This window comes from Hemiscyllium ocellatum, chromosome 39 (assembly GCF_020745735.1).
Source record: "Hemiscyllium ocellatum isolate sHemOce1 chromosome 39, sHemOce1.pat.X.cur, whole genome shotgun sequence".
NCBI classification, from domain to species: Eukaryota; Metazoa; Chordata; class Chondrichthyes; order Orectolobiformes; family Hemiscylliidae; genus Hemiscyllium; species Hemiscyllium ocellatum.
The window spans coordinates 21,991,827-22,018,302 of NC_083439.1; the positions used below are offsets into that span (position 1 = coordinate 21,991,827).

General features: G+C 42.5%; 1 protein-coding gene across 1 annotated transcript in view; it reads right to left on the minus strand.

The window, feature by feature from the left end:
* Positions 1-11,921: 11,921 nt before the first annotated feature.
* The window catches only part of myzap (myocardial zonula adherens protein), a 69,341-nt gene continuing 54,786 nt past the window's right edge, over positions 11,922-26,476 (minus strand). Inside the window, exons 10-14 of the mRNA XM_060852835.1 lie at positions 22,592-22,686; positions 19,516-19,621; positions 18,436-18,519; positions 17,328-17,428; positions 11,922-16,912 (exon numbers count right to left, since the gene is read on the minus strand). Of these exons, the coding sequence (XP_060708818.1) occupies positions 16,828-16,912; positions 17,328-17,428; positions 18,436-18,519; positions 19,516-19,621; positions 22,592-22,686 (471 nt within the window). The 3' untranslated portion in view covers positions 11,922-16,827. The remainder of the gene's footprint in view (positions 16,913-17,327; positions 17,429-18,435; positions 18,520-19,515; positions 19,622-22,591; positions 22,687-26,476) is intronic.

Genomic DNA, 26,476 nt, shown 5'->3' on the forward strand with positions numbered 1-26,476 from the left:
ATTAAAAAGGACATTGTGAAGTTGTGCTTTACAGATAGATGTGTGTTCCCAGCGAAGGGGATAGACACCTATGTTATGGCTACCATGATCCACCTCTGCATGCACACTTGCACCGTGACATCACAACAGCTTTCATTTGAAACCATCAGAAGTCAATTCAAGCAAAATATTTCTGATTCAAAGTAAGCATTAACAATTGCACATCTTGTCAACTCAAAGCTGCAATGATTTTCTAACGTGGCTTTGCCTGTTGCAATGGCAGGTAGAAGTATAATGTGGATAAATGTGAGTTTATCCACTTTGGTAGCAAAGACAAGAAAGCAAATTATTTTCTGAAAGGCGATAGATTGGGAAAGGGAGAGGTGTAATGAGACCTGGGTGTTCTTGTACACTAATCGCTGAAAGTAAGCATGAGAAGCACTCGGCAGTGGAGAAGGCAAATACTTTGTTGGCATACATAATGAGAGAATTTGAGTACAGGAGCAGGGACGTCTTGCTGCTGTTGCAAAGGGCCTTGGTGAGACTGTACCTGGAGTACTGTATGCAGTTTACCATATCCTTACCTGAGGAAAAATTTCTGACAATGGAGGAAGTGTAATGAAGACTTATCAGACTGATTCTGGTAACCAGGAAAGGGATTGAGGATCTGAAAAGGGACTGCAGAGAGTTAGGTTGGAAGCTGAAGATCAGGACGAGTAAAGTTGTGATCTTAGGTTTGCTACCGGTGCCATGAGATAGTGAGGTGAGGAACAGTCAGCGAATGCAGCTTAACATGTGGCTGTGAGGGTGGTGCAGGAGGCAGGGCTTCAGATACCTAGACCATTGGGATACCTTCTGGGGAAGGTGGGACCTGTACATGAAGGATGCACCTGAACTGGAGGGGCACAAATGTCCTGGATGGGAGATTTGCTCGTGTGATTCGAGAGGGTTTAAACTAGTTTGGCAGGGGGGTGGGAATCAGAGCCACATATCTGAGAGGGGGACAGTTGCAGATGGGGTAGTGACAGGATGCAGTGAATCTATCGGGAAGGTTTCTCATGCAATTAAATACATGGATCGGTTAAAATGTGTCTGCTTTAATGCAAGGAGTGTCAGAAATAAGAATGTCGAACTTAGAGCTTGGATCAGTACTTCGGGCTACAATGTTGTGTCTGTAACGGAGACGTGGGTTTCACAGAGGCAGGAATGGTTGCTTGATGTTCCCAGGTTTAGAACGTTGAAAAAGAACAGGAAGGGTGGAAAAAGCAGAGGTGGTGTAGCATTGCTAATCAGAGAGTGCATCACAGCTACAGAAATGAAGGTTATTGAGAAAAGTTTGTCTACTGAGTCAGTATGGGTGGAAGTTGGGAACAGCAAGGGAACAGCCACCATACTGGGGGTTTTCTACAGGTCACCTAATACATTAGATTAAAATAGATTACTTACAGTGTGGAAACAGGCCCTTCGGCCCAACAAGTCCACACCGACCCTCCGAAGAACAACCTACCCAGACCCATTCCCCTACATTTACCCGTTCACCTAACACTACGGGTAATTTAGCGTGGCCAATTCACCTAACCTGCACATCTTTGGACTGGGAGGAAACCGGAGAACCGGGAGGAAACCCACGCAGACACGGGGAGAACGTGCAAACTCCACACAGACAGTTGCCTGAGGCGGGAATTGAATCCGGGTCCCTGGTGCCGTGAGACAGCAGTGCCAACCACTGCGCCGCCATGCTGCCCTGTGCTAGCAGCAGAGATATTGAAGATTCTAGAAAAATGCAGTTATAATGGGTTATGTTGGTATGGCTGATTTCAACTTTCCCAATATCGATTGGAACCTCCTAAGTGCAGATATTTTGGATGGAGCCGTTTTTGTTTGGTGTGTTCAGGAGGGTTTCCTTACTAAGTATGTAGACAGACCAATGAGGGGAGGGGCCATTTTGAATTTGGTGCTCGGAACTTAGCTAGGACAGGTGTCAGATCTCACGGTGGGAGAACACTTTGATGACAGTGATCACAACTGCCTCACATTTACCATAGCCTTGGAGAGGGAAAGGAGCAGTTACTGAGGGAAGATATTTAATTGGGGAAAAGGAAATTATGACACTATCAGACAAGAGTTGGGATGTACAGACTGGGAGCAATTGTTCCACAGAAAGGGCACAGCAGACGTGGAGACTCTTTAAGGAGCAGTTGTTGCAAGTGATGCATAAATTTGTTCCGCTGAGACAGGTAAGAAGGGGTAAGATTAAGGAACCTTGGATGACAAGAACAGAAGAGCTTCTTGTCAAAAGGAAGAATGCAGCTTACGTAAGGTGAAAGAAGCAAGGATCTAGCACAGCTTTAGGATTACAGGCTTGCTAGAAAGGAGCTCAGCAATGGACTGAGGAGAGCCAGGAGAGGGCACAAGGAAGGCTTGGCAAGAAGGATTAGAGAGAACCCAAAGGCATTTTACTTATACGTGAGGAATAAGAGAATGATCAGGGAAAAGGTAGGGCCGATCAGGGATAACGGAGGGAACTTGTGCATGGAGTCTGAGCAGATAGAGGAAGCCTTAAATGAGTTTTTGGCTTTGGTTTTCACTAAGGTAAGGGATCTTGTTGTGAAGAGAAGCTGGGATATAGGCTGGACCAGATCAAGGTTGATGAAGTTGATGTGCTGGAAATTTTGGAAAATATTAAGATTGATAAGACCCCAGGGCCAGACCAGATTTATCCCAGGCTGCTCCGGGAAGTGAGAAAGGAGGTTGCTAAGCTGCTGACGAGGATCTTTGCCTCCTCACTCTCCACGAGAGTCATATTGGAGAATTGGAAGGAGGCAAATGTTGTTCTTCATTTCAAGAAGGGTAATAGGGAAATCGCTGGCAATTACAGATCAGTTAGTCTTACGTCTGTGGTCAGCAAAATTTTGGAAAGAATTCTGAGGGATAGGATTTATGACTATTTGGCAAAGCATAGTGTGATTAATTAGCAGTCAGCATGGCGTTGTGAGGGGCAGGTCATGCCTCACACATCTTATTGAGTTCTTTGAGGAGGTGACAAGACAGGCTGATGAATTTCGAGCAGTGGATGTGGTGTATATGGACTTCAGCAAGGCATTTGATAGGGTTCCCCATGATAGGCTCATTCATAAAGTCAGGAAGTATGGGACACAGGGAGATTTGGCTATTTGGATTCAGAATTGGTTGGCTGACAGAAGGCAGAGATTGGTTGTAGATGGAAAGTATTCTGCCTGGAGGTCAGTGTTGAGTGGGGTTTTGCAGGGCTCTGTTCTTGGGCTTCTGCTCTTTGTAGTTTTTATAAATGACTTGGATGAGGAGGTTGAGGGATGGGTTAGTAAATTTGCAGATGTCACAAAGGTTGGAGGTGCTGTCGATGGTATCGAGGGCTACTGCAGGCTGCAGCGCAACATAGACAGGATGCAGAGCTGGCCTGAGAATTGGCAGATGGAGTTTAACCTGGATAAGTGCAAAGTGAATGCTGTATATAGGATTAAAGACCGGATTCTTGGCAGTGTGGAGGAACTGAGGGATCTGGGTGTGCAAGTACATAGATCCCTCAAAGTTGCCACCCAAGTGGATAGGGTTGTTAAGAAAGCATATGGTGTTTTGACTTTCATTAACAGGGGGATTGAGTTTAAGAGCCGCAAAATTTTGCTGCAGCTCAACAAGTCCCTGGTGAGACCACACTTTGGAATATTGTGTCCAGTTCTGGTCGCTCTACTATAGGAAAGATACGGAGGCTTTTGAGAGGGTGCAAAGAAGGTTTACCAGGATGCTGCCTGGACTGGAGGGCTTGCCTTATGAAGAGAGGTTGAATGAGTTCGGACTTTTCTCTCTGGAGAGAAGGAACAGAGGAGACCTGATCAAGGTGTACAAGATAATGAAAGAAATAGATAGTCAATAGCCAGAGATCTTTCCCCAGGGCAGGATTGACTGGTACGAGGGGTTTTAAGATATTGGGAGAAAGGTATAGAGGAGACATCAGAGGTAGGTTCTTTACGCAGAGAGTTGTGAATGCATGGAATGCGTTGCCAGTGGTGGTGGTGGAAGCAGAGTCATTAGGGACATGGATAGCAGTGAGTTGAAGGGTGCGTAGGTTAAGTTATTATATTTCACATTAGGATTAAACCTTGGCACAACATTGTGGGCCAAAGGGCCTGTTCTGTGCTGTACTTTTCTATGTTCTATGTTCTATGATTCCTGGGATGGCAGGATTGACACATAATAAGAGCCTGGATCAGTTACCACATATTCACTGGAGTGAGAAGAATGAGCGGAGATCTCACTGAAACGGATAAAATTCTAACAGGACTAAACATAGTAAATGCAGGAATGACGTTCCTGATGCCTAGAGAGTCTGGACCCAGTCTAAGAATACAGGCCATTTAGGACCGAGATGAAGGGAAATTTCTTCACACAGAGAGTGGTACGTGTGTGGAATTCTCTGCCACAGAAAACAGTCGGGGCCAAAATATCGAATATTTGAAGAAGGAGTTAGATATAGTTCTCCAAGGGATCAAAAGGTATGGTGAGGGAGTGGGAACAGGGTATTCAGTTTGACGAGCAGCTTCGAAGGGCCTACTGTTCCTGATTTCTCTGTTTCTCTGTGTTAATTGAAAGGAAAATACATTAGGGCTTTTTTTCATTATTCAGGCGATGTGGACTTAGCTGGCTGGGTAAACATTTATCGCTCATCTCTAATTGCTCTTGAGAAAGTGGTGGTGAGCTTTGTTCGTGAACAACTGCAGCCAATTCGGTGTAGGCAATTCCAATAATAAAATGAGGGAGGAAGTTCCAGGATTTTGATCTGTTAACAGTGAAGGAATGTCGATATATTTCCTGGTCAGTTGTTTGGTGAAGCTTGCAGCTGATGGTGTCCCCATTATCTGCAGCTTTTGTCCTAACACGCGATGGTGGTTGTGGCTTTGAAACATGTTGTTGAAGGAGCCTTGTTGCATTTCTGCAGTGCATCCTGCAGACGAGACACATTCCGGCTACTGAGCGTCAGTGGTGGAGGGAATGAATGTTTGTGAATGTGGTGTCAATCAGCTGGCTGGTTTGTCCTCTCTCTACAAGAATCTCAGGGAGTCCCTCTCCCACTGCAACTCCCAGGTCATTTCCTCTGCCCTGAAGCTCTTACTCTATGCTACTCTCTCCCCACCCCACCCTCCTCTAGCTTATCTCTCCATGCTTCCAGCTCACTGCCTTTATTCCTGATGAAGGGCTTTTGCCCGAAACGTCGATTTTGCTGCTTGTTGGATGCTGCCTGAACTGCTGTGCTCTTCCAGCACCACTGATCCAGAATCTGGTTTCTAGCATCTGCAGTCATTGTTTTTACTTGGATGGTGTCAAGCTCCTTGAGTTTTGTTGGGGCTACAGTCACCCAATCGGCTGGACAACTGGTCTATAGTGCAGAGTGCTTCTAACAATATGGGTTAAATTCCTGGGGTTCAGCTGAGGTTATTGCGAAGGCTCCATCTTCTCAACCTCGACCCTCGCCTAATTAAACCCACCACCAGTCATCTCCCTCTGATGAGACAGTGGGATTATGATGAGCTTACTTTTTACTCATTATTTTCAACAAATTTCGCTGAAAGATTGTTGATTGCAGAACAATGTTTCGACCAAAAGCATATCCAGAGAAAATTACAGAACCTCCTCCAGACCCAAAACATTGCACTCAATCAGAAACAGGCTAAAAACTCCAACCCGAGAACATTGACACAGCACACAAACAGGTCACCTGACCCAACCATTCTGCTGCTGTTTATGCTTCATACAAATATGCATCCCCAGCACAAACACAAGGCTGCACATAATATAAATAATGCAAGCATGATCTTGCCTCCATCAAAATATTCAGGCTTCTATTAATCATGATTTGGAAATTGTCTCTTTTAGCTCCTCAACACATTCTGCTCATGTTCTGATGTTTTGGGAATTTCTGTGATTTCCTAATTTGAAGTATATTTTGTCGGAATGGTAAGTCTCTTCTTTGTCTTTACAAAAGTGAATGGCATGAAGCAACATATTTTGTACAATAACGCTCTTAAATAAAGTAATTTTAGAGGCTGGTACCCAATATTGAATTATAATTAATAAATTATAATTGCAGCTTTTTGACTTATAATTTGCAACACTGTTTTGAATTAGTAAAGGTGCCCTGGTGTTTGTCATCATTATATTTGTCATATATAGTAATTATATCTAGCTACTAGGATGATCATTATGCCTTCAATATGTTTTATATCTTCATTCAAATTTTTGTAATTCTTTCTTGATGGTTGACAGATGCAAAGGCTCAATTGCAAAGAAGATATTCATTCCAGAGCAAATCCCCATGAAACTGCCTGAAAAGCATTAAATATGAGCTCGTCCGACAAGGCATTGTTGGGTGTTGTTTAATGTCAATAGCATTTATTTAAAGTTTAATGTGGTGACAACATTCCTCAGAAAGATTACACATGAATTCACTGTTCAGACTCTAACTGGTGCTGCATTGAACATGGACATTTGAGAGAAACCATTGAGTTCTGAGGTCCTGTGGTGGCAGTGAGATCGAATTCCCCAGGCCAGGGGAAGTGAGGGTCAGTGGGAGTGAGTCCCTGGGCCAGGTGGAGTGAGGTACTAGGGTCTGTGGGAGTGAGCTCCCAGGGCCATTGAGAGTGAGTTCCCGGGGTCTGTGGGAGTGAGATACCAGAGTCTGTGTGAGTGAGGTGCCACAGTGTGTGGGAGTGAGTTCCCCAGGCCTGTGGGAGTGAGGTACCAGAGTCTGTGGGAGTGATCCCCGAGGGCCTGCAGGAGTGATCTCCCAGAGTCTGTGGGAGTATTCCCAGGGTCTGTGGGAGTGAGCTTCCAGAGTCTGTGGGAGTGAGTTCCCAGTGTCTGTGGGAGTGAGTTCCCCGGGCCTGCTGGAGTGAGTTCCCCGGGCCTGCGGGAGTGAGCTCCCAGAGCCCGTGGGAGTGAGTTCCCAGGGCCTGTGGGAGTGAGTTCCCAGGGTCTGTGGGAGTGAGTTCCCCGGGCCTGCGGGAGTGAGTTCCCCGGGCCTGCGGGAGTGAGCTCCCAGAGTCTGTGGGAGTGAGTTCCCAGGGCCTGTGGGAGTGAGTTCCCCGGGCCTGCTGGAGTGAGTTCCCCGGGCCTGCGGGAGTGAGCTCCCAGAGCCCGTGGGAGTGAGTTCCCAGGGCCTGTGGGAGTGAGTTCCCAGGGTCTGTGGGAGTGAGTTCCCCGGGCCTGCGGGAGTGAGTTCCCCGGGCCTGCGGGAGTGAGCTCCCAGAGTCTGTGGGAGTGAGTTCCCAGGGCCTGTGGGAGTGAGTTCCCAGGGTCTGTGGGAGTGAGTTCCCCGGGCCTGTGGGAGTGAGGTAACAGAGTCTGTGGGAGTGATCTCCCAGGGCCTACAGGAGTGAGATCCCTGGGCCTGTGGGAGTGAGGTACCAATTTCTGCATGAGAGAATTCCTAGCACCTTCAGGAGTGAGTGCCCAGGGCCTGCAGGAGTGAGTTCCCTGGGCCTGTGGGAGTGACGTACCAGGGTCTGTGGGAGTGAGTTCCCCGGGCCTGTGGGAGTGAGGTACCAGAGTCTGCAGGAGTGAGCACCCTGAGTCTGTGGGAGTGTTCCCAGGGTCTATGGGAGTGAGCTTCCAGAGTCTGTGGGAGTGAGTTCCCAGGGTCTGTGGGAGTGAGTTCCCGGGGTCTGTGGGAGTGAGCTTCCAGAGTCTGTGGGAGTGATCTCCCTAGGCCTGCAGGGAGTGAGCTCCCAGAGTCCGTGGGAGTGTTCCCAAGGCCTGTGGGAGTGAGCTTCCAGAGTCTGTGGGAGTGATCTCCCTAGGCCTGCGGGAGTGTGTTCCCTGGGCCTGCAGGAGTGAGGTACCATAGTCTGCAGGAGTTAATTCCCAGGGCCTGTGGGAGTGAGTTCCCAGGGCCTGTGGGAGTGAGTTCCCTGGGCCTGCAGGAGGAAGTTCCCAGGGTCTGTGGATGTGCATTCCTGGGGTCCTGTGGGAATGCGTTCTCAGCGTCTGTGGGAGTCCCTTCCTAGGGTCTGTGGGAGTGAGTTCCCAGGGTCTGTGGGAGTGAGTTCCCAGGGTCTGTGGGAGTGAGTTCCCTAGGTCTGTGGGAGTGAGATACCTGGGTCTGTGGGAGTGAGGTACCTGGGTCTGTGGGAGTGAGTTCCCAGGGTCTGTGGGATTGAGGTACCAGAGTCTGCGGGAGTGAGTTCCCAGGGTCTGTGGGATTGAGGTACCAGGGTCTGTGGGAGTGAGTTCCCAGGGTCTGTGAGATTGAGGTACCAGGGTCTGTGGGAGTGATCTCCCTAGGCCTGCAGGGAGTGATCTCCCAGAGTCTGTGGGAGTGTTCCCAGGGTCTGTGGGAGTGAGCTTCCAGAGTCTGTGGGAGTGAGTTCCCAGGGCCTGTGGGAGTGTGTTCCCTGGGCCTGCAGGAGGAAGTTCCCAGGGTCTGTGGGCGTGCATTCCTGGGGTCCTGTGGGAATGCGTTCTCAGCGTCTGTGGGAGTCCCTTCCCAGGGTCTGTGGGAGTGAGTTCCCAGGGTCTGTAGGAGTGAGTTCCCAGAGTCTGTGGGAGTGAGTTCCCAGGGTCTGTAGGAGTAAGTTCCCTAGGTCTGTGGGAGTGAGATACCTGGGTCTGTGGGAGTGAGGTACCTGGGTCTGTGGGAGTGAGTTCCCAGGGTCTGTGGGATTGAGGTACCTGGGTCTGTGGGAGTGAGTTCCCAGGGTCTGTGAGATTGAGGTACCAGGGTCTGTGGGAGTGAGTTCCCAGGGTCTGTGGGATTGAGGTACCAGGGTCTGTGGGAGTGAGTTCCCGGGGTCTGTGGGATTGAGGTATCCGGGTCTGTGGGAGTGAGGTACCTGGGTCTGTGGGAGTGAGTTCCCAGGGTTTGTGGGATTGAGGTACCTGGGTCTGTGGGAGTGAGTTCCCAGGGTCTGTGGGAGTGAGTTCCCAGGGTCTGTGGGATTGGGGTACCAGAGTCTGTGGGAGTGAGTTCCCTGGGTCTGCGGAAGTGAGGTACCAGGATCTGTGGGAATGAGGTACCAGGGTCTCTGGGAGTGAGTTCTCCGGGTCTGTGGGATTGAGTTCTCAGGGCCTGCAGGGGTGAGTTCCCAGGGTCTGCGGGAGTGAGTTCCCCAGGTCTGTGGGAGTGAGTTCCCAGGGTCTGCAGGAGTGAGTTCCTAGGGCCTACGGGAGTGAGTTCCCCGGGTCTGTGGGACTGAGTTCCCAGGGTCTGTGGGAGTGAGTTCCGAGGGCCTACTGGAGTGAGTTCCCCGGGTCTGTGGGACTGAGTTCCCAGGGTCTGTGGGAGTGAGTTCCGAGGGCCTACTGGAGTGAGTTCCCCGGGTCTGTGGGACTGAGTTCCCAGGGTCTGTGGGAGTCAGTTCCCAGGGCCTCAGTGAAAATGTCTAGATCTCTCCAGCATCTCTTCATAATGGTGACCAATCTGATTTTATCAGCAGGCTGAGCTTGAACACTTAAAGTTCCAGGGGTTCCTGAAGTTACCAGATTTCTTGTTATTATTTCAGCATTTATATTTCACGGTAATTCACATTTTTTGTACACTGGATTTACAGAACAAAGGTTTTGTTCAATAACTGAATGCGTCAATCAAAAATTCTGATCATGTGTAATTGTTTGCAATCAATATTAAGTAGCTAAGTCTATATGCAAAACAATTTGAAAAGTGCTGAACTATTCAACCACGATGAGCATCATAAGTGGGCATATTTTTAATCTCAGTCAATGTCCCACAGAGTAATGATCAGCAGTGGGTAAGCTGCTATTTTCTATCCTGCTCCATAGAACGGTTAACTCATAGACTATTCAGAAGGAGGCAATTCAGGTCCTTAATGGCTGTATCAGAGGCACTGAGGCCAAATGCAATGTCTGACCTGTATATTTAAGGCACAATATCAATATCACTGAACAAAGTGGAGCCAGCTCTGGGGAAAAAGATGTTTAAAATATACCTGAGGCAAGTTTTATTATCTTTTTATATGTTACTGATCTGACAGATTTTTAGTAGAATAGTTTGGGATTGACGGTGCTGTAGCCTTTTTTTTAAGAATTTGATTTTATTGTGATGTGTACTCAGATACAGGAGTACAGGGAAAAGTGTACAAAGCTGCCATTCTCCAGCACCATCCTTAGGTGGAATAACCCGAATTTTAAAAAAACCATCAAAGACACAAAAACCAGAATTTAAAACAAAAACAAAAGCAGTAACACCAAAAAACAAGCCAAGGATAAAAAGTGAAGCATCCACATCTAAAAGTTTTAGCTCCATGAGTTAAGTGAGCCTTCCTTCCCAAAGATTCAGGTTTCAGTGCCGTTGCCACCACAGACTCTGGTACCTCACTCCCACAGGCCTGGGGAACTCACTCCCACAGATCCAGGGAACTCACTCCCACAGATGGTTGTTGAAGGAGCGGTGCTCCAAAAGCTGGTGCTTCCAAATAAAACTGTTGGATTATAACCTGGTGTTGTGTGATTTTTAAACTTTGTCCACCTCAGTCCAACACCAGCACCTGCAAGTCATAGTTTGCTGATGGAATTGACAGGCTTTGTTCTCGCTGGGGTATTGCAGATATGGAAAACCAAATAAATTACACTGGCATAAATTTCAAGGATTCAGGCTCAATTTAACTTCATGGTCATTCTAACAAGTAAAAGCACATTGAAGAACAGTACAATCTGTAGTGTGCCCAGCCAGCAGTATTGTCGGTTTCACATTCTCTCACTTCAGCACCAGCGTCATAACAGTTCCTCAAAACGTTGTGTTCCATTTTATTCTAAAAACACTGGCATTGTTCAGATATCTGAATGTTTCTGGTATAAGAGAAGCTTGTAAGCCTTGAGCTTATACAAAGAAACAAAAAAAAATGGTATAGGCTAGCTCTCCTCCCCTTCAAATGAATAAAGTGGTGTGACCACGGAAATTGTCCTAATAATCAGGATCAAACCACATGATGCATTTTCTTACAATGTCACTGAGAGAATATCTTCACAGATCTAAAATTCAACAAGGGAGTCTTTGATCCTATAAACTATTCAAATCTTCTCTATTGACATTGTGTAACTATTCTGCTTTTAATGGGAACAGCAAGGTCTTTCAATAATTGCTAACATTCTATAATCAGCTGAATTAGAAACTGAGACCTAATCTAACATTAAGGAAGCACGTACTATCCCCCTATTAAAAATAAGCTATTATAGGACTGTTGGTTTGGATTTAAAACCATTTCTTTAGACTGCATCCAGGTTTGTCACATAGATAACACGTGAATGCTGTAATTCTAAATAATGAATAAGTTCAGCTGAAGCTCTCAGCCCAGCTTTCAAGAAAATACAGGCAAGTTCCACATCTTACAACAACATTGTGAATAACTTATTCAAAGAGATCAGGTAAAATATAACAAATCAGAATGGATAGTACTACAATGATGGCAGTTGTTACTTGCATCAGCAAACTGTGGAATTTCCAGTAAATGTACTGTCCATATGAATTAGGTTTAAGATTCAGCAGATGTTTGGCCAAGTTTAAAGTTTTTTTTGGTTTATCTTTGTGTTAATTTTGGTGAGATACAAAATGGAATTGTGAGCGTAACTTAATTAGTGAAGATTAAAACTCCTCTGGAATGCATAACCATTGACAGGTTATGATGAATGCTAAAGCTGAAAATGAGAGAATTTGCATTTCATTTTGAACATGAGTTGCTCATAAAAACTAAATGTCAAGTCAATGAAACAAAAAAAAGGTTCCTGTGCTTTTTGATTGAACATTCCTGTTGTTTGTGAACATATATGTGCTAACAAAAATGACAACTATATGAGAAGATATTAGATTGTGCTTATATTTAGGATAAGAGTACATTAAAGCAACACTTTGACACGAGGCATTATCAAAATGTGAAAACTAAAATATTAGAGAAGATAGCTTTCAAATTCCAACAGCTTTTTATTACATAGTTGTATCTTTGGTTTGTATACTTTATGAAAACTGTTACTAGCTTTTGATACAAACATTTACAAACATTACAAAACATTGAACAAAATATAGGTACAAAGGGCTGCATTTTCATTCTCAAGTTATGAAATTTTCTGTCTCTCTGCACCCTTCTCATATCAATGAGAAGTGTCCCAAATGGTGAAATTGTTACCCTGGCATGCCCATTCTGGTGATGAAAGGGGGATTGGTTGAAATTGGGAGCAATATTTTTAGGTCTGGGATAGTCCTGACTCTATTTTCAAAGATCCATGGAATTTCTATTTTCCTTCTTCAAAAAAAGGAGGACCAAATTCCTTTCTTTGAACACTTTATATTGAACCCACCATATTTGATCTAGATGTTTGAAGTGATGTAATTTCCTTCACTAACAAAACAATAATCAGTCTATTATAGAATAGCAAAAAGGCACAATGATGAGGCTGGGATTGGGGATGATTAGCTGTGGAGATCTGCTTGCTGGGTCAATGTTCCAATTTTCTAATGCAAGACCAGCACATAAGAGCATTGGAGCTTATGAATATTGGACCTGGAAGCAGGAGTAAGTCTTTCAAGCCTGCTCCACTATTTAAGATGGTCATGGTTGATTTGATTGTGGTCTCAACTCCATTTTCCAGACTGCACTAATAAACCTTAACTTCCCTTCTCCATCAAAAATCTACCTCACTCTGTCTTGAATAAATGCAATGACCTAGCTATCATTGTTTTCTGGAAAAAGAATTCCACAGTCTGGTGACCCCTAGAAAAGATTTCCCTTCATCTCAATGTTAAAAGGGAGACCTCTTATTCTTAAGCTGTGTCTCTATTTCTTATCTTTCTTACAAGAGGAAACATTTTTCTGACATCCACTATACTAAAATATGCAATGTTTCAATAAAATCTCATTCTTCTAAACCATAACAAGTTTAGCCTCAATCTATTCAATCCCATAATAACTAGAATGAGTTTTCTTTGAACCTATCCTCATTCAAACCAATTGTTTTTCAAATAAGCAGACCACAACTGTACACAGTACTTTTGGTGTGGTCTCCCTGCAAGGAAGTTCCTCATTCTTATTATCTTTCATTCCCCTTAGAACAAATACCAACATTCCACTTGCCTTCCCAGTTGTACAGTAACTTATTGTACCTGCATAACCAACTTCTTGTGATTCACTTAAAGAGTACACCTAGAGTTCTCTATACCATTGGGTAATGCTATCTCCCTCCATTTCAATTATATACTGCTTTTCCATTCCTCCTGACAAAAAGGAAAATACACACATTTTCCTGTATTATAGCCCATCTGCCAAAACTTGCACATTTACTTAATCTCGAGAGTGTGTTGCTGGGAATTGCTGGAGATCTGATCCCCAGTATCTGCAGTCCTCACTTTCTTCACATTTATTTAATCTGTCTATATCTCTTTCCAGGCACACCACTAAAATTAGCCACCATATATTTGGTCTCTTCATTCAAATCATTGATACAGAATGAAAATAGTTGAGGGCAGAGAACTGGTCCCTGTGGTAATCCATTGGATTCAGGTCGCCAATCCAACAAAAAATCCTTTATCAATACTCACTGCTTCCCGTTTGTTAACCTAACCTTTATCTGTGCTAATATGTTACTTTCAAACTATCAGCTCTTACATGCTGTTTAATGGCTTCTCCAGCCTATTCCCTGGTGTTAGTGGTTGTTGTGTCTTACCATTTCACCTTGAATTTTAAGTATTATCTAAACATTTCTAAATCTTCTATGTTGGAAAAATTACAAAATATCTACTCAACACTTTTGCCATTTCTTTGTTTCCCATTATTAATTCTTCAGCCTCTCTCTAGATGACCAAAACTAGTTTTAGTCATTCCTTTCCTTTCTAAACTCTTCCAACTATTTCTATATTACAAGCTAGCTTTCTCTTATCCTCTACTTACACCCATTAATTTTGTTTTAGTCATTCTTTGCTGGTTCTTAAAATCTGACCCAACACTAAACTTTGCAGATTTGTAATTTTTTTCTCCCCCCAAATCGATACTTGCATATTTAGCCACAATCAATGCATTCTTTTTAAAGAGTCTTTCTTTCTCACAGCAATGAAGCTTTGTTTGGGTTTTCTAAGGTATTTTATACTGCAGCTCTACCACCCTACCATTCAATTTAGTTTCACTGTTTACTTTGTCCACCTCTGCCTTCATACCCTTATAGCTACTTTTAGTTAGATTTAATCGACTCATCTTAATCCCACACTTCTCTCTTCAAACTGAATGTATCTTCTAATCAACCTGTTCAGTATGGTGGGACTTGAATCTGGACCTTCTGGCTCAGAATTAGGGACAGTGCCACAATGCCATGAGATCATCCTCCCTTCAAACTGAATGTGAATCTCCCATATATTGGGATCCTATCACTTAGCTGCTCCTTTAGATTAGGTTATAAATTAACTTTGATTCCTGATGAAGGGCTTATGCCCAAAACGTCGACTCTCCTGCTCCTCGGATGCTGCCTGACCTGCTGTGCTTTTCCAGCACCACACTCTTCAACTCCAATCTCCAGCATCTGCAGTCCTCAATTTCCCCTATAAATTAATCTTACCCAGGGGATGTAGAAGAGGGAACTTGTCTCATATGTTAGAAGGGCTCTGATTGAGCTATTACTAGCTCTCTCCAGAGGCACTGTCTGATATTTGACTGGATGGGGGTTCAGGATTGATGTGACATTGGTAACCCACATGAAGGAAGAGGTGGCTCCAGTGTAGGGGCTATAGTCAGCATCAGCCCAGAGGCTTACAGCTGCCCCCAGCAAGAAAGACAGAAGGTGAGACAATCCTCGGTGCCTGCAGGAGGAAAGAGGAATGAGCAGCAGCAGCAAATTACAGAGGATCACTGGACAAGAAAGACACAGTGCGGATCAAGACAAAGTTGGAAGATCGTGCTCCAAAAATGGCAGGAACTGGAAATGCTCCTGCGAGTGGTTAAACCCCCCAGCATGACCTGAAGGTTTAATCAAACCTGGGGGTGAGGTGGTGAGGTGGATGCCCTTCTTTACCACAGCTGTGGCCTCATCCTCTATGACCTTAACAAACAGCACCTACAGCCAGCTTTGCTCCTTGCCCTTAAATGGGACTTGCTCCCAGATTGCTTCTCTTTTCCTCACCTACACAACTCTTGCCCAGTCCTAACACTTGTGTCCGGAACTAGCCTTGCATATACATATTGCCATCAGACTGGAGTCAGGGACCAGAAAGCCTCGCGATTCCAAGGTCCCAACCGGCATCTGAAATCCTGAGCACCATTTGAAAGTTTGTACTGTAGTTTTGCAAATTGGCTCAACTCGATGGCCCCAAGTTATCAAAAATCTCATGAGAAAACTCTGTCCAACTCCTGCCACTGCTCGGAATGAATCTATCCTCACTCCTATCAGTTAATTAATGCAGATTTATTAGCGGCTTGTGGGAAATTTTAATGTGCACCTGTTCTTGCTGCCTAATTAGTAATGATTCATCAGGAATTTGGTGGGAAGTTTCTGCATGTGTTCATCAATGAAATGGATGCCTACACAACATGTAAATGTGTTGAGTTTTCCAGCCTTCATTAACAGCTAGTCCACCTGTTTTTTGGAAAATATAACAACATGAAGGGTGGAAAGATTTCCTTATTTTCACTAACTGCTCTACAGCTGTAGAATTTGCTATCAGACCAATGAAGCACGCAGTGTGACATCAGCACACAAACTGGAATAACATGCACAGGATTTGGTTTCTTCCCAAACTGATACAACTGTGTTGTTTTACATGATCCTTTCTGAAGAAAACTGCCAGCCTGTTATAATCTGAGTTGAGAAATGTCTATTTTAACTGTAACATGCCAGTTTGGTGTATCAATGTAACCTATTTACTGTTAGTGGCAGCTGGTCATGGGTCCAACCTCCGTTACAGTTAACAGTCTCTTCCTATATCCAGTGGAATATGGTACAAGCAGAAAAAGGCTTGACACTCAGTGTATTCCCTTCCCCAAACCCCAAACCCCCTGCTTCAGCAAATTGAGCTGCTAGCCGAGAAGGGAAGAATTTCAGGGCTCAGTCGCTCAACTATTTACACAAAAGCTGCATTTTGAAATACTTTGGACCATCAAAACGTCATTCTTGCTCCTTTCTAGGTTCCTCCTCTCTGCTTACCCTGCTGTTGGACAGAATGCAAATGATGAAATTTCAAATTAACCAGTTTTCAAGACGGCCCAAAATTGACCTAATTCATTTCTATTCCATTAATAAAGATTTCAGTAGAAATTACAATTCAGTACAATAAGTCATACATATCATGGTCCTATGAAGAATGTAAGCTTATATATTATATAATATTCAGTTATAATAGGAACGAGGAGAGTGTCCTCTGGCAAAGCTGTGATAGTCACATTCAATTGTAGTATTGGACAATGTGCAGTAGCTTACATGGCATTAACTTCCTTTATTTATCTGTACATATTTATAGGACATCAATATCTGGAGATTAATTTTGTAAGATCATTTTATGTTTTTTTCTCATTAAATATCATGCTCTCTCTATACATATTTATAAGATTAACACAGTTCCTAAATAAGCATAACACATTATATTACAAAATATATACATCAATAATAAATAGTTTTTCTTTTACTTAACTCACTTGTAAAATAGAGACTGCCTGAAGTTAATTGATTTGTACAGAGGCCTTTTAGCCTTTGATTTAAATGGTATTGCACTTTTTTTGATAAAGAAATCATATTCACGTTGAACCAGCTCAAAGTAGCACCAGCTCCTCAGTGCCCAAAGGCGTGTCTGTCGGGCAGCTCCACTCACATGGATAATGTAAAAAGGCAACACATTCAGTGTGTCTGTCTCTGTTCACTTAATTCCATCAACCTCAAATATGGAGTGGTCACATGTTGCTTGCCTTTTACCGGAATAATCCTGTGGACCAGCAAAAAATGAGATGAACAAGTCAGTCAGAGTCAGAGAATCATAGAGTTCTTTAACCCATTGAGTCGGGACCAGTCAGCCACCGCATTATTCTAATCCAGCACTTGGCCCATTGCCTTGTATGTCTTTACATTGCAAATGCACATCTAAATATTTAGCTTTTCGATATTTGCATAGGAGGAGGAAGTACTTCCAAGAAACACCACTTTTAACTTAGGGTTGTACTTGTTTTATACTTAAAACAATGCAAATGACCTCAACATACTTTTTGTCAAGTTTTGCAGAGTCACAGCATGTTCCCACTGCTCACATGAAAAGACCAGTGTTCTCTTCCAGACAAAATGTTTCCTCAGTGAAACGAGGTTCTAAAATAATGACAAAATATAATAGGAAAATCTATATTTACCTGAGGGGAATATCACATGAGACTGCTTGATCACTGGTTTCCACTGTTTTGTGTTGACCCAGAGACATCATATAGTCCAATTTGTCCTGTAGTTCTTTATTCTACAGATTAAATGCACCACCAACATATCAGGAAATGAACATTTATTTTGTGTGGACATTTTACATTAAAACTCAACAAAAACTTAACCCACTTTCGAAATCTATTAAAACAAGATTTTGCAATAGTGAGTTTATAAGCCTATATGATGGTTCACCTATTTGTGAATTTGACTTGATTTGAATTATGTTGAGATAGATTCCATCCTTGGGTGACTGTCTGTTTTTGGAGTTTGCACTTTCTCCATATGTCTGTGTGGGTTTTTTCCAGGTGGTCAAGTTTCCTCCCACAGTCCAAAGATGTGCAGGTTAGGTGGATTGGCCATGAGAAATGGAGGGTTATAGGGTAGGGGATGGGTCTAGGTGTGATGCTCTTCAGCGGTTTGGTGTAGACTTGATACACTGTAGGGATTCTATAATGATTCTATGATTCAATAGACACAAAGGCAAGGTGCCCAATCCTCCAGGATTGTTCTTGGGGTTTCAGGCGTTAAGTATTTATCTCTGGGATATGGTAGCAAGCAACCCAGGAGGAACATCAAAGGAGCAATAAAAATGTATTTTAAAAAGTACTTTGAAGACTTTAGTTATTAATTATACAGAAGACCTGAGGTAGATAAAAAGCCATTTAAGCAAAGATCATCCAATCAGTTGATTAGATTTCCTACAGCCCACACCGACCCTCCAAAGGGCAACCCACCCAGACCCATTTCCCTGCACCTAGCACTACGGACAATTTAGCATGGTCAATTCACCTAACCTGCACACCTTCGGACTGGGGGAGGAAACCCACGCAGACACGGGGAGAATGTGCAAACTCCACACAGACAATTGCCAGAGGCTGGAATTGAACCCAGGTCCCTGGCGCTGTGAGGCAGCAGTGCTAACCACTGTGCCACCCCCTAACGAAGAGATTTTGTTTTCCAAATGATATGGCAAGGTGGCAAGCCCCTAGTAAGGCCGAGATGAGTTTTTTATCATTGAAATGTGTTTTAAAATATAATCCGCACCTCAGCTTCCAAAAATGAAATCCTTTCCATTAAGTCCTCAATTGTCACATCTTTCTGTTCAATTTTACTCTTCAGGATTTCTATCTGTAGGATACAGGAAGAAGAAAAAAATTTATAACAAAAATATGAACCTTAACATAGTGTTATCACTGAGAATGTAATTACCAATTAATTCCCTTTGCATGATTTGGGATTCTAATGAGTCCTGCCTATTTTTTAACTGTCTCAGGAAAAGACATTTAAATCAGTAGAGGGCGCAGCTCCGAGAGCTGTCAGAGAAAGCCAAACATTCCAATTGATTCGTATCATACCCCAGCTAGGAATGCTCAAGAGCTATTCATGAGCACAAGTGCAAAAATGCTTTATTCATTAAAATAATTGTGCTTGCTCTTAGATTGAATGCCAGAACTGAGTTGGAGCAGTGCCAGAACCCACTGAATACTTATGGGATGATGTAAATGCAATAAGCATAGCCAGGCTTTATCGACCCAATAAAGAAGCAGGAACATTAAAGACACAGAAACATGACTCTTCCTTACAGCTAGTTGGCAAAAGCAATAGTCTCAGGCTAACTAAGGATTCCATTTTTTCCCCGATTTACTTGTAAAACAAAACATGGTGCTGAGTAGAGCTGCAATTTCATAATTAGTTCAAATAATTCATTGTTTTGGCGATTGCATTGTGATCAAGATTTCCTCAGAAATAAATTATTTGTTGTGAAAAAAGTAACACAGAAGTCAATCCTTTTAATTTGACATGTTTGAGACCACAGGCTCCAGTTTGTTTAATATATAAGCTCTCCCCTCAGTTACTTAATGATCTGTGATAAAAATAATGAGGCTTCCATTCTGTATAATTCAGACTGTCCTAGAACTTTTACAGTTAAAATGTAAAATGTTTTGCAAATAATGTTATGATGGAAACATTAACAAACAATTCACTCTATCATTAAATTGTTTATACAGTTTATTTTTATAGGTTGAGTTAATACATATTATGGATATATAATGTAAGTGAGCGTTTAAAGAAAGCAGTGATGCAGCAATTATTCAAACTGATAAACAGTTGTCCTTTTCTCACCTCTTCAATCATTTGCTTGACTTTTCTCTGTTGACAGTGTACCATGTTGTCCAGGTGCTGAATTCTTTCCCTCAGACTGGCAGCTTCCTCCTCCAGTTTCTGGGACCTGACCCAGGCAGGGATTAACAGAGCCGTGTCAAACGATGCAAACGATTCCAAAAGCCCATAAATCTGTCCACTGGTGAGGCTCGAGCCCTGCTCTGCCCCCACATTCCTCGCTGTTACACGAGTGAGTGCAAGATGATTGATTGCCAATAGCAAACCTCAATAGGCAAAAGGCCAATTAAATAATTGGAGCAAGGTGCAAGAGCCTTAGAGGGAGTGCGTTCTCAGAGGACAGGGCTGTATTCATTCGAAGGCTTTGTATTGTCAGGGGGATCATTGGTGAGAGGGAGCTTGCCAACCCTCCCCGGATGGAGGGAAAGAGAGAGGGAGAGTTACTGCACTTTAGAGAGAAAGAGAAACAGTTCCTTCTAGAGAGGGGAGGGAAACCTTTGTTCCCTCAATATGGCTGTGCTTCCTCAAGAAAAAGAAAGACAATTCCCCCGGGAGATGAAAGATTGTTTTCCTCGAGAGTGAGATTGTGATCACTCAAGAGAGAGAAAGACATAAACCGTGTTTCTAAAAGAGACAGAGAGAGATTGTACACCCATATAGAAATGGATAGAGAGATTGCGTTTGAATTTGAGAGAGAGAGAGAGAGGGAGAGAGATTATCTTTCTGAGAGAGGGCCTGCGTTCCCTCAACAGAGATATTTTGTTCTCTTGAGAAAGTGAGCGAGAGGTTGTCCGAGAGAGGGGGAGCAAATTGAAGAGAGAAAGAGAGACTATGTTTCGCTGAGGGATACAGTGCTCCTGCAAGATAAACCGTTTTTCCTTGGAATTGTATTTATTCCCTCGGGAATATTTCTATTCCTTGGAATTGATTAGGATCCCTGGAAGTGACATAACTATCTTAATCTCTAATACAGTTAGAAATTTTTTTATCATTTTAGGAACTCCAAACACATAGTGTCAACATGCTGATACCTTTTTTTAAATATTTTGTATCCATCCAGGTACCAGAAAATGCTGCATATCCCCATTTTATCAGCCAGCACCACCCCGTCTTAGAAGATGTCCAATTAGGTTCTTTGTTACTCTGCTCTATTAACGTCCACTTCAACATTAGAAGGGAACATTTCCAGTCAATTTATCTTTCCATTTCATGGTGTCTGTCATTTTGTCTGCTAACTAGTGCCAAAACTCAGCCAAAACCCAGTGTTCACTGAGAACTGGGTTGAGATACCATGTCAATGGCAATAGCCTCTTCCCTTCTGCACAACCCACCCCAACCTGCTTGCTTAGCAAGCAGTAAATACTTGGATTGTGCTATCCAGAGAAAAGAAATTAATCATCAGAGTCTCATCCAATATTCTCCCCAGTAAACTCCAACACTAGCAAATAACTGGTTGTGGATGACATGTTTGTGGGCATTTTGGCTGCCTCCTTTATGAACATAACAACAGTGACTGCTTTTCCAAAAGTTGGAAAAGGTTGTGAAGCACTTTGGAAAGTCTTAAAGATGCAATATGCTCCTTTAAAACAAAATTCACTTTCTCTAGAACTCCTGTTGATAGTAAGGTAAATTCAAATCCAATAATCACAGGTAGGAAACATAGTTTAAAGACACAAGATACTACATTTAGGACTGAAGTGAGGAGAAATTTCTTCACCCAGAGAGTGGTGAGCCTGTAGAATTCTCTGCTATTGAAAGTAGTTATAGTTCTCAGATTGATATAGTTCTTAAGTCTAAGGGGATCAAAGGGTGTGGGGAGAAAGCAGTTGGATGACCAACCATGATCTCACTGAATGGCAGAGCACATTTGAAGGGCCAAATGGCCTACTCCTGCTCTTGTTTTCGATGTTCCTATGCCTTCCACACCAGAAACAAAGCCCCTTCTGTTCTATACTTACTCAATATATCACATTTACTTCATTCTTCAACATTTTATCAGTGTAGAATAACAGTATGCTGGAACAATAATCACTGGACTAATAATCTAGAAGCCCAGACCCATGTTGTGCAACACAGGTTCAAATCCCAACGTAACATTTGGTGGAAGTTAAATTAATTCTGGAACATAAGGCTTGACTTAGCAATGGTGACTATAATTGAGTTTTGGAAAGAAAATTTGTCTTCCTTACCTGGTCAGATCTACACAAGACTCTAGATCTGCAGCAACGTGGATGAATCTTCAATGCTCTCAAAAAATGGCCCATAAAACCAATCAATTCAAGGGCAATTTAGTGACAGGGTAAAAAATGAGGTCTGCAGATGCTGGAGATCACAGCTGAAAATGTATTGCTGGTTAAAGCACAGCAGGTTAGGCAGCATCCAAGGAATAGGAAATACGACGTTTCAGGCATAAGCCCTTCATTCCTGATGAAGGGCTTATGCCTGAAACGTTGAATTTCCTGTTCCTTGGATGCTGCCTAACCTGCTGTGCTTTAACCAGCAACACAATTTAGATTAGATTAGATTACTTACAGTGTGGAAACAGGCCCTTCGGCCCAACAAGTCCACACCGACCCGCCGAAGCGCAACCCACCCATACATATACACCTTACCTAACACTACGGGCAATTTAACATGGCCAATTCACCTGACCCGCACATCTTTGGACTGTTGGGAGGAAACTGGAGCACCCGGAGGAAACCCACGCAGACACGGGGAGAACGTGCAAACTCCACACAGTCAGTCGCCTGAGGCGGGAATTGAACCCAGGTCCCTGGCGCTGTGAGGCAGCAGTGCTAACCACTATGCCACCGTGCCGCCCCCAAACAGCCTTGACAGTGATGCCCACATAGCAATAAGAGAGTAAGCACAATGTATGAAAAGGTGCTCTTCAGTGGGACTTGTGTCTGGACTGGCAGTATATCAATAGTAATGGATTAGGATTTCACAACTTATTTAGACAATGAAATGTGTAAATAAGTGGTCTGCTTTTTAATGTAAAAACTAGATATAATTATGTTGTGAGAATATACTGCACATCCATGAACAGTATATAGTACTAAATATCATTTAAAGGTACCTTCTGAGGTTTCCTGAATCTATTTCATCCCTCTGTTGAAGCTGCCAGAGCTGCCTCTCTTGTTGTTGTAGCCTCTGCTGTAAGAGGTGACGCTCCTGCAAAAGACTTTAGTTCAGTTACTCCCATTATAGGCAATTAAACAGAAGGCAAACAACAGTACCGCAACACATGTAGCCATATCATAATAAAATCGAATGTAACTGAGCTGCCGAATAGTTATAGAGTCATAGAGTCATAGAGATGTACAGCATGGAAACAGACCCTTCGGTCCAACCCGTCCATGCCGACCAGATATCCCAACCCAATCTAGTCCCATCTGCCAGCACTCGGCCCATTTCCCTCCAAACCCTTCCTATTCATATACCCATCCAAATGCCTCTTAAATGTTGCAATTGTACCAGCCTCCACCACATCCTCTGGCAGCTCATTCCATACATGTACCACCCTCTGTGTGAAAAAGTTGCCCCTTAGGTCTCTTTTATATCTTTTCCCTCTCACCCTAAACCTATGCCCTCTAGTTCTGGACTCCCCAACCTCAGGGAAAAGACTTTGCCTATTTATCCTATCCATGCCCCTCATAATTTTGTAAACCTCTATAAGGTCACCCCTCAGCCTCCAATGCTCCTGGGAAAACAGCCCAGCCTGTTCAGCCTCTCCCCATAGTTCAAATCCTCCAACCCTGGCAACATCATTGTAACTCTTTTTTGAACCCTTTCAAGTTTCACAATATCTTTCCTTCACTCATTTATATTTAAAGATTGACATTATTGGTTCCCTACATCTATAGTTATTACTGGACAAGTTAGATGCTAAACTGAAATCTGTGTTTATATATCATATTTTAGTTACTTCTTTATAATACCTAAACAAGAACCAATTATCTTCTCTATCACACAAAGGTCTGACTTAGCTGTGACTTCAATTCCTGGTTTTGAGAATCTGATCACCTTTGCCTTGGGCATGGACTTTCTCAGCTTCAAATAATCCCTTTAGGTTTTAACCAAACACTTCTGGCCTGGAATTTTAAAACTAAACACCTTGCACTGAGATAACTTATGGCCTAACAGTCCAAAACTATTTTCCTTCCTTAAGAGCCACTTGCTTTGAACTTCCAGCTTCCGCCAAGACTTCTACAAACTTGCCAAAGTGATCCCAAATGTTTTTTTCCAAGCATAGGTGTTTCTCCTAAGCAAAATAAAAGTCTGACCTTTTAAACTGAAGGCTGACTGAACTATTTGCTCTGTTTGTACATAAAAACTCTCTCAATGGAAATAAGTGCCCATTGGTATCCAAGAATGGTCATTACGTTTTTTAAAAAAGAAATCATCATGGTTATAGGAATTCTTACAATTTAATTGCTAAACCCTTTCTCTTACACAGACAAAAGCCCACATGCCACTATCACAAATCTAAACTCCAAAATACATGGGATTAAAACACAGACAATTCCTACAGTTTAAATCACAATGAGCCTGCAAAAAAAAAACCTTACACACCAAGTTAGGTGAATGATTCATTGCCTACAAAATGTGTCCAGTTAAGATGGAAATAGGTGAGAATGAGGTATAGAATCTATATTAATTACATGAAACCCTGCTCCCGTTGTACTACGATGGCCTTCATTCTTTTCAACAGCGTCACAGATTAGGGATCAGGAGTGGGAATTAGGTCTGACTACTCCCCCTCCACCCAGGATGCTGATATCCATTGCTGCAAGGCCATGTCAGCTGAAAGCAGGAATCAGGTTAGCAACATGACTGATCAGGATGGCTCTATTCCACACAGATCAACACACTTTAATAACTAAAGCCCTCAAACAGCTTCTTGTTCAACAAAAACAATGATGTACTTATCAAAATGCTGTCATTAGAGGAAGGAACAGATTTGAAACTCTGTTCCACAAATGGTAATCAATGCTGGACCAATTGTTAATTTTAAATCTGTTATTGATAGATTTTTGCTGAAAATGTGTTGCTGGTTAAAGCACAGCAGGTCAGGCAGCATCCAAGGAATAGGAGATTCGACGTTTCGGGCATAAGCCCTTCATGTAATAAAGTGATGTGGGGCGAAGGTCGACTTAGAGCTAAGTCCCAGATCTGTGCAATATACTCAAGGAGCTAAATAACCTATTTCTGACCCTGTTTACCTTCAACTGCTTATGACTCCACTTAGATTAATTTGCTTGTGGTATTGATGGTGAAATGATCATTGTTGGCATTATTTTAAAATTTATCTTTCCTCTTGTTTACCAAATAAAACAACTGCAGTTCAATTGAAAAAAAAGGGGAAAAAATGTTGAAAGAACAATCCAGTCCCTTTGGTTTGAATAATGGTTACTTTAGAACCTCTAACGTCTCATGGAGCAAAAAGGCTTGTATTTACCGAGCAAATTATCTGTTATTGAAAGAAAAGGCGCAAAAGATTTTATACTTTTATTTGTTTTTTCTTAATTTGTTCTGTGTTGTATAATCTATGACTTGTTAGTTTCCATGTTTCTGCTGAATGCCTATTGCATTGACACAAATGCCTAATGATTCATGTTATATAAAATTAAAGAACAAGTTATATTTAAAGAAGCTCCAGATCTAGTTGGAAAAATCATTAATCATCTGGAAATGCATTTACTAGCATTTTAAAAGAACAAAAGAAATACTTGCATTCATATATAACCTTCCACAGGCTCAATGTGTTTCAAAGTTATTTCAAGCTAATGATGTACAGACAGTACTAATGCAGGAGACATGGCAGCCAATTGGTGCATATTAACATCCTTCAAGTAGCAATGCATGAGCAGATCATTTTATTGTGGTATTTTGCTTAAAGGATAAATATCACCAAGAGAACTTCCTGCTATTTATCAAAACATTGCCATGGGATTGTTAACAGATGGAGCCTTCCTATAACATAGCAGCTTTGCAGTTTGTTATATTATTCTTTCAGAATAATGATCATCATACTGTACAGTTTTCCCTGGAGTAGTGATTAGGAAAAGTAGAACAGATTTCCAGTTAAAGGATTTAATGTTATAACATCTTTATAGAAGAATAAATCTCAGTATGCAGCAGATATGAATGGGTCTGAGGGCATGTTATTCTAGGATACTGGCACCTTAAAAATGTTTTATGATAAACTGACAATGGTAAGAAAGTGGATATCACAAGGTCCAACAGACATTCGGGAGTTTAGATCTATTACTCCTCAAATTTTGAGAGAAATTTTGAAGTGCTTCCCCTCGATCTAACAGAAGAAGGAGAATGTTCCATACAGCAGATCAGTATCAATCCTCCAACATCCGAACGTACTGACTGATTGACACACTGACTATGTGTTTCTGGCATACTTTATTACAGGACAGTTGAACGGTATATGAAAATGTGGGCTCAAGAACTAATTAGTTTTTTTCATCCCATATTTTGTTGCATTCTTAGATGACACTAGGTGCACTGAAAAGATTTATTTTTAGTTTCTTCCACTTATACATATGCCTAAGCAGTCTGTATCTTCAATAACATATTTGTTGGACCCTAAACCATTGCATTTTAGAGAAGTATTTTTCTGTTAACTATACTTTCTAGTATTTGATGCATGCAAGCTTTTTTAGTAAGCCCTGGAATCCAAGGGCTAAACTACAATGGGATTCACAAACAAAGGCTAGTATTCCTTGAGACTTAGAATGTTAAGGGGTAATTTGAAGGACATTTGAATTAGTAAGAGCTGTAGGCACGAAAGATAAACTATTTTGACCAGGTCTATCAGGTACAATCTCACAAGTAAAAGCTGGGCCTTTCAGAATTAAAATGAGGGAACTCTTCTACACACATAGAGATATAGAGTCTTAGAGATGTACAGCACGGAAAACGACACTTCGGTCCAACCAGTCCATGC